The 17612-nt window shown below is 28.1% G+C and overlaps 1 protein-coding gene across 1 annotated transcript in view; it reads left to right on the top strand.

The window, feature by feature from the left end:
* Nucleotides 1-17612, top strand: part of LOC114941246 (uncharacterized) — a 65636-nt gene that overhangs the window by 40594 nt on the left and 7430 nt on the right. Inside the window, exon 7 of the mRNA XM_085489282.1 lies at nucleotides 12144-12356. Within this exon, the coding sequence (XP_085345408.1) occupies nucleotides 12144-12356 (213 nt within the window). The remainder of the gene's footprint in view (nucleotides 1-12143; nucleotides 12357-17612) is intronic.

Raw genomic sequence — 17612 nt, 5'->3', positions numbered from 1 at the left:
TGCCTTTTTCTTCTTTTGAGATCGTTTGTGTTTAGCATATTACTTTGAAAGTTGTTGGCATGCATAAAATCGCTATCAATTTTACCCTCTATATTTAACTCTTCAGGTCAATCTAATGCAGATTAATATTACATAAGTATACGAAACAAGATAATATATCACAATATATATTTCGTAAAATGCACACTATGAAAATTGCAAATAGTCATTTGCAATTTCACAGACATTAACTATTTTCAAGATTTGTATAATTAAAATATGATTTTAGCATATTTATTATACAAAATGCACAATCTTCCAATCCAAAATTTTTCTTTTTCTATACATTTTTTGTATTTAATTTATTATTTATTTGTAAAAATTACTATATAAAAATTACTTATATAAAAATATTTATTATTAATGTTATTAATATTTATGTACATAAATTATAGATTATAAGTTTAATATCTGACTATGAGAAATGTAGAACAATTAAAAAAATATCTTATCTAATATATTTTATTTTGCACTTAAAACTTATTATTTTCAATGATAAATTATTAAATTAAGGCCATGTGTAACGAGCAATACGATATTATTTTATTATTGAGAAGAAAATTCTTAATTTGAAATAATAATTATACAAACGTTTCGAGCTCTACTTGCTCCTCTTCAGTGCGCAAAAAAATAGTGATAATAAATAACGATAATAAATAAATACATAAAATTCTAATAAAAAATCCGCAATACATAGTCAATATAAGTTATATAGTTGAGTCATAGTTAAAACGCAAAATATATTTACAATGAATTGAGACCATTAAAATAGTTCAACAAAGTAAGAACCCAATTAGAAGCAGAATGATTCGTCCGGTTATTCATAAAATATATTAGAATTATTACTAAAAACTTGGAGTGACACTTATACATTACTCCAAATGAACCACTTATCGTTATTTGACGAAAGTCCCTCGATCTGGCAATGATTATGTTCATCCTCTCCAAATTATTTGATATTTGTTAACTGAATTTAAAGAATTTATTCAATTGTAAAATAGGATTCCACTAATGTGTATGTGAAAAAAGATTAAAAATTATAAATGAAACTAACTACTAAAATATTGAACCTTTATGCTTACAAATTGTTCCGAATAACTTGAGATGACGATGCTTCTAATTGTTGTTGGCCTTATTGTTAGTACTTGACTGTTGTCTAGTCTTTTAAAAAGTCGAATAAATAGGTGTCAGATCTCACAAAATAAACATTTACATAAGTCTAAAAATTCGATATTTCTTCTAGAATGTCGAAATACGCGTTGTTAAGCAATTCGGTGTCTGTGTTATTATTTATACCATGCCTTTGTTCCTTGATGTGTATCATTTCCGAGATAAGTCTTTTATAATAATTAGATTCAATATCAAGTATTTTAACGTTATCCCAATCAAAAGCATGTTTTTTATCTATAATATGTTCAGAGACCACAGAATGCTTGGAGGAATCAAATTTAATATTATTCATATGCTCTTTTAGTCTAGTGCGTAATTTTCTTTTGGTTTGCCCAACATACGAAGCTTCACAATCCTTACAATTAATTTTGTAGACAACATTATTATTATTGTTATGCACGTTTTTGTCCTTGTGGACTTTAATTAATTTGTTAAGATTATTTAGACAACGGTATCCTACTCTGAAATCTGATTTTTTTATTGTCGATGCTATTGTCTCAGAAATGTTATTAATGTATGGAATGACGAAAAATTTTTTCTTGCTATTATCTTCTGCAATTTCTTTTTTTCTATTGTTGTTAAACTGACCATTGTTTAAAACTCTTATTCTCTTATTTATTTCTTTAAAGATTAAATGAATAGGGTAACCGTTGTCCAATAATATTTTAATACACAGTTCTAAATTTTTCTTATGATATATGGGATGAGATAATAACAATGCCCTATTAATAAGATTATAAATTACTCCTATTTTATGGCACATAGGGTGACTCGATAAAAAAGATAGTACTCTACCTGAACATGTCTTTTTTTGAAACCAATCTAAGTGTATGATGTTGTCTATTATTTTAATGTTTAAATCTAGAAAATTTATGCTTCTATTAATTTCGTATTCAATCGTAAATTGTAGTCGTTGATTGTAACTATTAAACTTATTCAATACGCTATCAATTTTATTCTTTGGTGCCACCATAATAATGTCGTCTACATATCTATAATATATTCCAATACCGATGTCCAATTCATTAATTATTGATTCTTCAAGATCTTGCATAACAATATTAGCAATTATTGGCGATAACGGGGAACCCATAGGTGTGCCATAAACTTGCTTGTATACAATGTCATTGAATGTGAAGTATGTTGACGACAATATAAATTTAACCATGGAAATGAATTAATTTTTTGGAATTAATGTGTGTGTATTGATATAATTCCATCTATTGCTCACACTTTCTATTGCAAGATCTATCGGAATGTTAGTGAATAGTGAAACCACGTCTAATGATATTAGAATATCTTCCGCACCAATTTTCTTACCCGCTAGCTTGCTGTAAAGTTCAAAACTATTATTTACATTACTTTTTCCCGTAGGAATACTATTTGAAATGATTTTATGTAAAAATGTGGCTATCGAGTAAAGCGTGGTATTAATCGCTGACACAATTACTCTAAATGGAGTATTCTCCTTGTGTATTTTTGGGAGACCATAACATTTTGGAAGAAGGGAGTCGCTGGAACGTAGTGAGTAATATTCTTTATTAGAAATGTACCCTTTTTTTTGCCATTTCTTAAGAATATCGTTTAGTTCCTTTTCTATTTTGGAGGATGGGTTCTTTTTTATGATAGAATAGGTGCTATTGTCTTCAAGTAAACCTTCCATCTTATTCGTGTAATATTCTTTTGTCATCGCGACTGTTACGTTGCCCTTATCAGCCCTTGTAAAAAGAATATCCGGATTATCATGGCAAAACCTCCTTGTATATTTATACATACTAATCAAATCTTCATGAGTTGAATTAAACTTAGTTTTGCCGTGTAAAAAATAGGAAAGTTGTGGAACCAGATTGTTACGTAATGTATTTAAATTTTTCATGTTAGAACTAGTGGAATTCCCTTCTATATCTTTGATAAACTCGTGTATGGCCAACTTTTTGTCATTCTTAAACGGCAGGCCGAATTTACTTCCAAATTGTAATAGATTAGTGACATTGGTAGGAATTATTGTGTCAGTCAAATTAATAAACCATTTTTCGTTAGTACTGGTTAGAGGATTAATATGTTTGTCTCTGAATTTATTAGGATATATGACAATGTCTTTGTTTATATTATTGTTTACTGAAATTGTTGATTGTGGAATGTCTATTTTGTTGATGGAATAACTAAGTTTAATCGGTTTGATATTTCTCAGATATTCGTCTTGTTTCTTTTTAATTAGCCAATTAAATTTGTTATTATGTTTGTTATGTAGTCTGTTATGAAACATGTCAAATGAGATGAAATGATGTCTTAAAATTTCGTTCCATATGTGTTATGGAGTGCGTGTGTATGTGTTTACATATTCATATATGTATAATGCAACAAACATATACATATAATGTAACATGCAAATTTCATGCGCTACAAAATTTATCTGTATTATTATGTATGAATATCTCTTTTTAATTTAATATTTTTTAAATACAATTCTGCATTAACATGATTATTATTATTACTAATATTCGCATACAATTAAAAATCTAACGCGCGTATTGTATTTAAACATATGCAGGAAACTAAGGTAATTAAATGTAACGTAAACATTCAACATCGTGCATTTAATTAAGTTTACTGAGTAACACTTCAATCATTCGCCACTATTCGATTCAAGTGTCAAAGTCAATTTGCGGGTGAAACACGATACCAATCTGTTGAAGATATTTAAGGTCTGAAGAATAATAAGATGGAAGGAAGAAACGCAAATCTCCATAGCGAGATAACTATCAGATAATGCAGTTCTCTTTAAGTTTACTAGTGCAATTATGCTTATTGTAATTGACATTATTCATGCTTCGTAAAAAATTATTAGATTAATGCAAACCTTTCTTGCACATCATAAGTTCTTATGTTAATTTGTGATATATGTATATTATACATATATAACTTGCGATATAATTAAGCTATGCTTTAATTAAATTATTCTACTAGAATCTCTGTTGGTGGGCGTTCCTTAATGAGCGATATGTAACAAAGTTTTGGTCTAATTTTCATCAGGAACTATATATAGACATATGTATAACGATGCAAAGTTAAAACCAATATATTTTAAGAGCTATATACGTAAAGTGTTATCACATATGTTTTAATTTCGGATTAATTTTCACGTAGACAACAGAATTATAATTAAAATAGAACACTAGCCTCTCGAATATATAAGAATGTTTACGTCCTGATAAAAAACACTGTGATATCGTAAATGTATGCAATATATTTAAATATATAAAATATATTTATTAAAAAATTTTAAAATAAATATGGTAAAAAAGCTGAAAAAATATTTTTTTATTATTTTTTTCGTTTCAATAATTAGAGCAAATTACATTGTTTGTTAATCCCACAATTTTTTTACTTAAGAAAATAACAATTCTTATTTTCACATTATAATGTATGCATGCCATCTTGTACTGTTATCTAAGTTTTATTTGTAATACTACTGATATATACGAGAAGGTTTCTATCACTTCTTCAGTCGTATTACACGTTCGCTCTAAGATCTGCAAAGAAAGAAAAAAAGAAAGAAAAAGAAAAAGAACGCGCGCGAGACGAAGATTACCATTCCTCTTTTCGAGATAATACTTTACTCGAGTGCACTCGCTCTCAACGCGTGGCCCAACAGGACTCCTCCATCTTCGAGGTTTCTCTTTGGCTTCCCTTTATTTTTCTTCTCTCCTTATCGCTCCCTTTGGATAACGACGAAGAATCCGGTGACCATGAGATTTAATCGCATTATCGTCGAGAAGTGCATGTGCAGTATTTTTATCTTTAGGTATTATTATAAGATGTGAAAACTTATTTCTCCAAATCCGTCAGTCCTGCTAAAATTGCGTCAATATCTTTTTTCAAATTTGATTTATTTTTTCGTTAAAATAATTTAATAATAATTTTCGTTAAAATATTTTTAACACTGTTATTGCACTTATTAGCATTCATATCAATATTTTAACTCATTGTACGCATTTATTACATATTTGCTTTCTAAATCGATATTTGTTAAATACGTAGTAATTATAATAAACAAGTGCACATTCTCCAGAATTCTGCAATAAGATATTTCAGATAATATGGTAAACGCGCGATTGTAACTAACAGCAGCTGTTATTACGAATTAACGCGAAAAAGAGATACATCTACTCCCTACAAGTTTGAATATTTCATATGTAGTAGCTAGCAGAGTTGCTCACTATGAAATTTCTTGCTTTCGCAGCAAACTGTCACACAACCGGCTTCTCTAGTTTTTGTCAGGACACATGTTTCAATCGTTTGCGCGACCAACATGGCAGAAATCGAAATCATGAACTGCAACGAGGACAAAAATTATTTCGCTACAACGCTGTATATTATGTTATAAAAAAGAGATTTAGTTACAAGGTTGCACTGTTAAATTTGTATTAAAAAAGTACGTACATTGTGTGTGTGTGTGTGTGTGTAAAATATATATGTAGTGAAATCCGCTTCAAGCGGAGCAGATGACAAAACGAGCATCGCCGGAACTTTTAATTAACTGTGATTTCGTTTCTCGCAAAGCTCTCTCTTTTTCTCTCTCTCACTCTCTCTTTTTTTTTTAATACGACTCATTCTGCTTTCCTTAGTCTCCCTAGTTTCTGACGTTGCAACATTCCCCGCGGATATAGTAGCGTTTTAATCAGGTAGTCTTCATAGAATTTTAAAAACTAATTGCAATTCACGAATGTATTTGCATATTTTGCAAAATAAGAAGTATTTTTAGCCTCATTAATTACAATGCAAAAGTAATGCTTTTCATTATAATATGCATTGCTTGCTGATTATATTATATATCATAATAATTAAACGGTGAAAATTAAAAGCGAAAGGATTGAAAGTTTTTTTCCTAACTAATTATTCAATATTTTTGTAAAGCATTTCTACATTATACATTAATATGAAATATAGATATATACACATTAATATGAGCCAAATATTGCATCATTCTTGAAAAAAATAGATACCGAGCTTTTCTTCTTTAAAACTAGTTGATTACGCTAAATATACCAACTACGGTTAATTAAAAGCGAAAAATTTGATTAAATCGCACGATGGTCAAAATAATTGTGATTCTTTCAGTGAAAACCATTTGCATACTTCCGTTACACACGTGAATCTGTGCCAAGCAGTTGGAAAGCATTTCCATGTAAAATGTTCAGTTGTCCGTCAAACACAATTCCATTTAAATCCATTAATATCAGAATTGAAAAATGTGAATGTAAAATATATTTGCAGATTATTCTTTTGGTTATTTAAAAACTTAATTAAATATTGATTTTTGATGAAACGGAATAATACATCTGTTACAGAAAATTCCTATATTTTATTCAATAAAAGCATATCATATGACAAATACGTGAAACATGATATAGTTCTTATATTCATCGATTGATTTAATTATTCACTAATGAGAAGCTTACGATAAATGAAAATTGAAAAGCAATCTACAAATAATTTCACAAATCGATTTATTCAAACATATGCTATAAATAAATGACATATTATGTTAAACATACCTGATATAGGAAATATTGCTAAGTTTTGCTTCAGAAATAAGAATTTTTATTTGTAAACAAAATTTTAAAAAATAATTTATTTCTAATGTTTAATAAGTTTTTATTGAACAAGAACTTTATAGAATTAATTTTTTTGGCCTAATTTTTCAGTGTATTTCCAACGATAACATTTGATGCAATAGCAAACATTAATCTTTATTACTTACAGTTAAATACCATTAGAAATTTATTGTCATAAAGTATAATTTGACAATTTAAAAATTGTGTAAAGAAACGTGATTCATTATCTTGTTTTTAAATAAAGTCTTATCTCAATAAAGATATAAATTTATAAGTTTAAATAACGATGTAAAGTTTAATTATATTGTGTTACAAACTATATAATATACACACAATTATTTTATATTTCTCAAATTTATTTTGTATTTCTCAAATTTGTATTATAGTATTCTACTATCAGTTTACTATAATAACAATAATTTGCTTTCATAATTAAACTTGATAACAAAACTGTTTGATTTATGAGTCAACACAATTACTTTCATATGTACTTCCTACTGTATTAACAAATCTGCGTATATATAAATACTACATTTATGTAGCATATATATCATTTCGTTTAATCTAACCGAATATAATTATGCACGCAAAGCAAAATTATATCATTCTTTAATAATAAAATCTCAAAAATTGCGACGCATGCAAAATTATTATTGCAATCAATACATAAAAAATATTAATTAATTGTGCAAAAATCGTCTCCAAATTGCCTCAGGAATCTTCTATTAACATGTGATACGGTAGGTCTGGGACACCCTGTATATACAAAATGGTTCTCGAATAATACAATAGAAATTCAGGAATTAAAATTATGTACATAAATTCGGCGAATTAAAGTTATAGTCATATTCATAGCATCAAGCAACTGTCATCGCGAAGATTAACAATTTGACAGTTGTAAAAGAATAATATAAATAATATAGCAAAAGCGCGCGCGAAACGCACGTTTCTGTTGTCTAATATAATTATATTTTAATTACAATTTCTATATTGAAGGCATATATATGTGTATGCAAAAGTTAATTATATATTCGAACCATTTAATCATTTGATCGTTAAATGTTATAATGTAATACATATTGTATTACTTAGCAATAAAAATATGTATATAAAAATAATAATAAGTTTTAATAAATGCATTGCTAAAATATATGAGCAATAAATTATTATTAATAATAATTATTCACATATCTAAAAATTTTATTGTTTCAGATATTTCATTAATCAATTTAATTTTAGGCAGGCATAAAACGTAAAAAAGTCGAAACGTTATTATTTTACGATTAAAATAATAAGTTATAATTTTCTATTATTCTTTTAACAATTCTTATTAAATCTTTTAAATATGCTGATCTTGAGCAAATCAGAAAAAAATTGTTAAATTAGTTTTGTACGACATTATAGATTCTATGAAGACAAACAGTATAATACAATCTTGCAAATCTTGAAGATGCAAATTCTGAAGAACAAAGTTATACACTTTAAGAGTTAAATAAACATGTATTTGAATAAAAGCCGCTGCAATCTTTGAATACGCTGAGCTCGTTCATTGTGCGTAATCCCCGAATAATTGAATAGAGTTCCCATTTTCTCATTCTAGACATAACCACAATGACCTGGATCAACAATCGATATTTATTCAGACGTTTAACTGTCTACTACTAGTAAGACTGGTCAACCAAATATAAATGACTATTAATAAGAATATTTTTAAGTCAGCTCTCCAATTTTTAAACCACCAAATTCATCTCGACTAAAGAGCCAAACGCGATGTTATTGCGACAGATTAAGATAAGAAAATTTGGAAACTAAGGAATTTGAATCCTATGGTTGGGATCTCAGAAATTCCCCTTGTTCCTTCTCTTAACATCCCCTGTAAAGAAATAGACGAGAAAAATATTGGTCCGAAAGTCGGCTGAATCGGGAATAAATGAATATATTTTTGAATTTCGATTTTTTACGCCGATATTGTAATGCATATTGTATGTTCTAAATTATTTTGCATTCTCGCAAAAGTTGATATGTAATATTTATGATAGTTGATATATCATATGTCATAAGAATTTAAAATTTTAAAAATAATATATATGCAGATTGATAAAAATACTATAATATTATATAACAGCGTAAGCTATTAAATACATAGTTATTTACAAAGTAGTAACATTATTATTAACTCGATTTATATTATATTAATATTATAAATATCAAAAATAATATATATTAAATGCAAATCTGTATATGTACATATATTTTTTTTGAAAAAATATAAACAATAAAATTATAAACTTAAGAAAAGAAGATTAAATATTATGCAAGAACTTTCATTTAGAAATGAAAGAAGTAGTCATACGATAAATGTGTAAACGCGCAAAGCGACACAAGACTTAAAACTATGGATTTTGTAAGTAAGATTAAGTGACGTCAAGTATGATTTATACCAAAGGATTTAGACCTTTTAGGAAAATTTATACAGCATTTGGCAATTTCTTACTCTCCTGCAACTGCGTCATTCTTTCATTACATCTGAGAAAGATATTTTATATTTCATAACTCAATTTAAACTTTTAATAGAAAAAGATAAAAATGTAAAGTAAACTTTTTTAATTTTGAAATAAATTATTATATATAATTACTAATATATAATTACTAATAAATTATAATACTATTATTAATAATATTTGTTGTATATAATGCATAATTAAAAAGAGACATATCATTATGTTTTTTTTATTTAATAATGTTATGATATAAACCAGAATGTTCCGATATTGAACAATATAAAAATTTTCAAAAATTATATTTTTTGCTATTTTAATCTCTACATATATTTTCTATTTTATTTTTAATCTCCATGTATATGTATATAGGTTCTACACACACACACACTCTCTCTTTCTCTCTCTCTCTATCTCTATATATATTTTTATCTTATTTTTACATTTTATCTTAGCTCCAAACTCCATTACCTTTAGTCATTTAGTGTCTACCACTATTTTGTTCCCTCATCTTGCTGACTTTATTTTATTCTTTCTGATCGCTTAATACAATTTGCTAAGTCAACAGCTTTAGTGGATGCGCTTTTAAACGCAGAAATACCATTAACCGAGGGCAATACATATCATTTTACAACTTGTCCATAATAAAAAGAGTGATTAAATGTCTGAAATGTGTACCGAGAAATTCGAGATTTACATTGTTTTATCTTTTCCGAACATTTGATTGATTATTAAGTAAATAAATTATAGAGAACTGAAGAGAATGAAATCAAAGTGTGGAAGAAAAGGACACGCACGTGTCGCAAAGTATTGAAAATGTCAAAATATGAAATACTATTAAAAATCCTTATCCAATTATACACATATACTTCATATTAAATGACCATAAAGTATAATAATAACATCGTGGTAAATATGAGGAAGAGTATTATAAATACATCGATTAATGAGAAAATGAAAAGTAAAGAATCATTATATGCTACATTTATCTTTCATTAAAATTTTTATTTTTACTGAACCGTATTACACATGCAATTTATTTTTTATAATTTATGTGTTGATTATATCAAATTATTATCTAATATTTTTATTACTAGGAGATAAGTATTAAATTTTTGATATCGTTCAATTTAAATATATCATCCCAAGAAAATTATACTATGTTTGGAATCAAATGCTACCAAAAACAATTAGCAAAAAAACTTTTCCCATAAATTCGGGAGAACTCTGAGAGAATGCTACAATGAATGGAATCCATAAGAATAATATCATTTTGATAGTAAAAATTTTATTGTATATTAATTAAAAAAGAAAAATATTTAAATGTGGAAAACATATTTAAATGTAAAAAACGTATTTAAATGTGATAAAAGAGGTACAAATAAAGAGATACATATACTCTCAATTTATTCCCTTTGCTGTTTATCTACTTCAGGCAGATAATTACAAAATTTGATGCGAATTAATCATAGGACGTCGCAAACAAAAACATAAACACGTCAGACTCGCTATTATGTCTTACTACATATTATAAGAACTATTCTTAAATTTGCATGGACATGACAATGCGGCGATTCATTTCTCATTTTATAATGAATTTAAATATAGGTATGTGTAGCATAGTGGAATCTTACTGCATCTCTAGTTTATTTTATGGTCATCGTCTTTGAAATTCTAGACAAATTTTCATAGTATTCAATCGTTATTCTAGTAATAATTACACACATCAATTTTATTACTTAAGGATCTATTAAACGTCCAATATATGTGTTTTGCGCGATACACAAACTTCTTGTCCAGGATTTCACGTTTATATATGCGTGTATATTAATATGTAGCTGGATTTCTGCGTCGCAGCTTAGCTGACTGATAGCATAATTTATCTCCAACGAGGTAACGCTGTCGTCATTATTTGCTTAATCACCATGCACGATTAAATTTAACGCTCTGTCTAAATTGCTTTTGTGCGAGCGACCTAATTCTCCGAAATACCATTGCTTTTATTTATTGCACTCTTTTTTTATATGAACAAGATTTACATGACTGCATTGACATTACTATGAATGTAAGAATGTGTTGACTAATCAATCAACTTGCGCTTTTATTTAATTTTGTTTTACGTATAATTTAGAAAATAAATATCTGCTGCAACTTTTTTTTTAAACAATATAGTATTGTAAGATTCTTCCATAAATGTATTTTTGTATTCTATATATATCATTGATTTTTTTACGTAAAATATTCATCTAATTTCTAAAACTGCTGCATAGTCTGGAGATAAAAATAACTTTTTGTATATTTTAATTAATATCTAGTAAACAATTTACTAATAATTTCGAATTAAGAAGCAAAGAGTGACTTGTAACAACGACGTACTTAATGATAACGCGTGGAACAATCACATTTTCAGATCTCACATAATTTAGTAAGTTACAAATGCATTAACCCACACGACCACAAATCTCGTACGGTATGTGCTCACATCTGTACTAAGTATCTTTCTAAGTTCAACGCCGCACCATAATTCAGCCAACGAACACTAAAGTTTACTGCCTGACATACCGTTTGCTATTCGTTCAATTAACATACGATTAAATGCAGTTCCACACTTTTGCGCACACAAAATATAAAAAAAAAACAAAACTAAAACTCTAAAAATAAGCAAAGTACATTTATCACATTTACGAAGTAGCAATTTATAAGACAGCTTAAACATATCTGATAAAATACAAAGTATGTTCACGCAATGCAGAAAATGTGGAATTTTTCATGACAATATTTACACTGCTATGATACAATGATGATTTTTATGTTCCAGGATTTTGTAACGGGCTTGAGTATATTGTCCCGCGGCTCAATAGACGAAAAACTTCGTTGGACATTTTCTCTTTATGATATCAACGGGGACGGCTGCATTACGAGAGAAGAGATGACGGACATTGTGACGGCCGTATATGAACTGATGGGAAAATTCTCTGATCCAAACTTGGATCCTGAAGGCGTACGCGAAAAAGTGGATCGTATGTTTCAGGTAAGAAAACGAAATCAAATCTTCGAATCTCGCTCTCAAAAAAAATTTTTCATTTAATATAATATAATATGTAATATAAATATTATGAGTAGTTAACACAAAATTTTATTTTTTCTAGAATTAATTCGGTTTAAAAATAAAATCTGATTAATTGCACACAATTAATTTATAATAAATTAGATAAAAGATCTGAATTAAAAGTAAACTTTTTTGAATTAAAAGTAATTGAATTAAAAGAAATCGTTCGAAAGAGCTTCGAGTAAACAAAACGTTTAAATTAATGAGTTTTGTGCCTCGCGCGATAGCTGTCGATAAATCGTTCACTTCAACGAAAGAAAACGAGCGTCTACAGAAAGTGTATCAAGCAAGACAGAAACGAGCCTTTCTTTTTATAAGCTGTCACATTGTTAGCTGCGGATGACAATACCCGCAGTGCACTTGTTCACTCGTTTTCTTCACCTAACTTCACCGCTACAGGCGAAAAAAGGAGCAAACTGTTTTACAGAGACAATTTGCGCAGATGACATATCTTCTCTCTGCTCGATACAATCTATACAATCTACGCTTCGTCAACTCTATGACAAATGAAGTTCAAAGAGTTAGCGTTTTTAGAACACGATATATTGACGGTCAATTCGCGTAAAACAGGTATGCGCGCCTATTGAAATAGCTGTTTCGTAATATTCATGACAAATATTATTCAGTTAAAACTAGTAGTAGATTGATATCTAGACAGATCATTAAAGAACATATAATATAATTTTCATTTTATCTGCGAAAGTTTTTTAAAATTCAAAAATGTGTTAGAAGTGAAATAAAGTTTCAAAGATACGGAGTGATAATATAAGTAAATTGCTTTGCTTGACGTATGCAATTAACAAATGCTCTTTTGCATCATCATTCAATTAACATTCAATTATACTATCGGAAAATACGGAATTTTAGGTCGGAAGCTTGTTTCGCAATCTATTACCGGCGCTCACGTTAAACTGCCATGACTTTAGATCCTCATCTTCGATTCTATGTAGCCGCAGTTAGATATGTTGACGTGCTTCCTACGCTCTCGCTGACGTTGAAAGGAAAGGCAAATTCGACGGTAAAGACGACGCGACCAGAAAGGTTAAACGCCTTGTTTAGGGTTGCTGCTGCTGAAACACACACCGATACATACGGTATGCGCATTCGCGGTCGTGTGTACGACGACCGCGGGAGCATAAGAGAGATAGGATTAGCACAACACGCGAAGCTCTAACTCGGGGAACCGCAGTATATGTGCGCACACCTTACGTTCACATGTATGTATATACGGATAGTTTAAATTCTAATTGCCTGTGGTTTTAGTTCCTCATAGGATTTTCTCAAGGAACTAGCTAGCTTTTCAATCTAACTTGCAGCCTCTGTGCGCTGCCACACATTAAATAATAAACACAATATTTAAGTTTTTAATTATTCTCACGACAAAAGCATTAATCTTTTTTAATACCTAATCAAACCATCACATACCAATGTTCAAGCTCGTATGACAATAAAAACAATGATAAATTATTAAATTAAGGCCATGTGTAACGAGCAATACGATATTATTTTATTATTTAGAAGAAAATTCTTAATTTGAAATAATAATTACACAAACGTTTCGAGCTCTACTTGCTCCTCTTCAGTGCGCAAAAAAACGTTTGTGTAATTATTATTTCAAATTAAGAATTTTCTTCTAAATAATAAAATAATATCGTATTGCTCGTTACACATGGCCTTAATTTAATAATTTATCATTGTTATTAATCTTTTTGTTTGAGATAGAGCGGAGCACCATTAAATTGGATATTTTTATTTATATAAATAAATTTCAAAGTTATGACAAAAGATAAAAATCTATTATTATTTTATTTAAATGTGATATTGGAAAATTAAAATAGATATATATTATATCAGCTCATTTTTTTTAAACTCTGTAGAATTAATGTTTTTTAAAACTCTGTAGAATTAATGCATTTGTGATGTTATTGAAGTTCAGGAAACGATTCGATAATAGTAGAGTAAAACTACTAAATGTTGCTTGCTATCCAATTAAATATTATTCCTAAGTACCTGTCGATGTTCTACAACTAAGTCCTTTAATCTAGCTGATATATAATTCGTTAGTTTGCAATCAATTCTGTGATTCACCGTAAATCGAAACATCTGTGTGAACCAGAAACTATCCAAAGTTCTACGTGCAGATGTTACTTGACGGTTAAACTTTATTGTCGTTATATCAATACCATCTGTGCTACGCGAATGATCCGTAGCAATGGGATGCTACCTCCTGGTGCGGCATGCGTGCAAAGAATATTGATGATGACATTTTAAATCATATTCAATAATCGATTATAAATGCGCAAGTATAAATTCGAGTTCCATTAATATACATGTGGAACGAATAATATTACTCGTTAAAAATACATTAATATACATTACATATTGTACATATATATAAATTTTCTCATATATTATATTAGCACCTGTAACAATATTTCAATTTATAGACAAAAAATGAGATTACACGTATAATCTACATAGATACGCATCTTAGTTAGATATTCAAAGTTTCCTTTTGCGAATATTAGAGTTTGGTAAATTGATTTAAGACTCTCATGGAAAAACTTGAAGAATGTGACTCAAGACAAAATAGCTCTTTTAGATGATTTTTCATCTTCTTGTTTCATGTTTCGAATACTTGAAAATTTTGCTACATACTTTGGAAAAAAAATTTGCGCGACAAAGAAGTATAATGTGGCAAATAAGACCAGACTATAGTAATAAAAAATGAAAAATATATAATGATAGGAGTTGCGTACAAAAAAAAAAAATTAATAATACAAAATGAGAAAAGTTTTTTCGTCATTATACATGCAACGTTTGCACGATGTGCTTTCAACTTATAGCAAATGCGATTTGAGATGAAATTACAAGAAAAATTCACAATACGTGTGCTTCAAAAATAAATGAGAAAATAAATAAATGGGAGACTAAATGTTTGGTATATATCTCACGTTATCGATGTCAAGTTTTTTACCGATTGATGAAGTACTCATGACTGATGAAGTACTCATATTGCTGATATATCGTGTTCATAAATCCATTGTTTATTGGTAATTCACGTTTATTATAAGCGCTTTCATTATTTAGCTTTTTTATTTTGTTGAATAATAAAAAGTGTATGTATTATCAACCTTACTTCAATGTGCTTATACTTTTTATATATTCTAAATTTCTTTCTATTTTGTATCAGTCTCAATTTTATTTACTACACATTTATCTATAATAAAACACTATTTCAATCAAGTAATTAACGCAGAAGAATAAATAAAGTGAAAATATATAAGTATGTGTGCATTAATTAAATGGCTCCTCGCATTTACGTTTAGTAACGTAACAGTTTTTTAAATTATATCAAAGATATTATCTACTTTTATCATATAACAAATTAATAAAAATGCTAAAATTGATATATATTTTTTTTTAGTTGCCTCAAGAATTGATTTATCTTTACTATAAAATATACACACATATTTAATATAAAATTATATACATATACTATTTTTATACAAGGTCATAAAATTTTAAAAATATTACAAAAGACACATTACACAGACCTTTAATTGTGTGAAATACATGATAAATTTAAGAGTTTTTGTTATAAATATCTTTTTATGCAAAGTAATCTATAATATTAGTTACAAATATAATTAATAAACTTCTTGCACAATACTAAAACGTATACGTCTGTCTTTTTGATCTTCAAACTTTATTAACTTGCTTCTTTTTAGCACTATTAAAGTTAACTTCAAGCCATGAATACAAGCCACGAATGAAAAATGGATTGGTGGACACTTTATAAACTTCTAACTTCTAGCAGCACAATGGCATTGAACGCTTACGAAGATTCTCAATATGCTCGTAAAGCAGTGAAAGAACGGACCCTCTATATGTAGAATTCCATCAATAAACTTTCTTTTTAGATTACTTTTTAAAATTTAGCAAACATAATTATACATAATTGTTTGAAAAATGCGAACCAAGTATTGATACACTTCTATGTTTATTTAAGTTATATTTATTTTAATTAGTTGCCATCATATACAATTTTAATATCAAATAAACGGAAAAAAATTGTCATGGTAAAATACTTGTCTTCTTAAAATTTCTTCAAAACTTTTCAATTAACTTGTTCATATCTTACATCATATCTTATATGATACATACATTTTTTATTTCTATACTTACATGTGTTCTTATACTCTTTTTCTTTTTTTTTTCTTTCTTTCATCTGCAATTTATTCTTAATTTTTCGCAATATTTCTTTGTTATATGGATATCTCTGTTTCGATTAAATCGTTGCTAATTAATCACGAGGAAAGAAGTAACGAGCGTCGGTCGCGGAATATCTACGTTATATGTAGTACTAATTAAAAACGAGCTCCATTTCAGTTTCGTTCGCTTTAGATCACGATTAAATCCGTCCCATTGTTCCTGGAAACTGCGCACCTAGCTCATCACTAGCACACTTTTCATCTCAGGAAAATTGGTTGCCTTGCCAATTTTTAATGATAATACCGAATCGTTTTCATGTTACGTTACGCGCGAATAAAATATAAGAAATAATAAAATATATATGCAAAATGCAAAACATATACATGTATATATGTATATAATAAAAATATATTAATAGAAAATATCAAACATATTTAATGATACAAACTGAAAAATTACTGATAAAATTGATTAATCAAAAATTACCATAAAATATTACCCGATGGACTTTTAATAGCTTGCATCGTGATACAATAAATATTTTCTTTAAAGTACAAGATTAAAATCAAATTTATTGTACCATAAAATGCTTTTTATATTAAAATTATTTTTATATTATAACATTATTCTATATGTTATATAATATCGGTTTTATTATAATTTTCTTTTAAATTCATCCAAAATTAGATTTGCGATAATTATTTTTCACTATAACTTACTAACAAATTTACAATAATGTACCATAGCATATAGTAAGTCGTGGCATCAATTAATCCATTCAATGCAATGCACACAGCGACAGACTCCTCCCATACATCGACTTTGTGTTTCGCAATGTGAGAGCAGTAATAATTTTGCGATTCTCACCTGCCGATGACCGATTTACTACCGTGCAATCTAAATGTTCATACATGCACACAACACGGTGTGAAAGGCCGACCTCTACTTTCTCGATAATGTTTG

The sequence above is a fragment of the Nylanderia fulva genome, unplaced genomic scaffold, assembly GCF_048542155.1.
Source record: "Nylanderia fulva isolate GAGA-0341 unplaced genomic scaffold, ASM4854215v1 Scaffold8, whole genome shotgun sequence".
Taxonomy (NCBI): Eukaryota; Metazoa; Arthropoda; class Insecta; order Hymenoptera; family Formicidae; genus Nylanderia; species Nylanderia fulva.
This window is presented reverse-complemented; position numbering and strand designations above follow the sequence as displayed.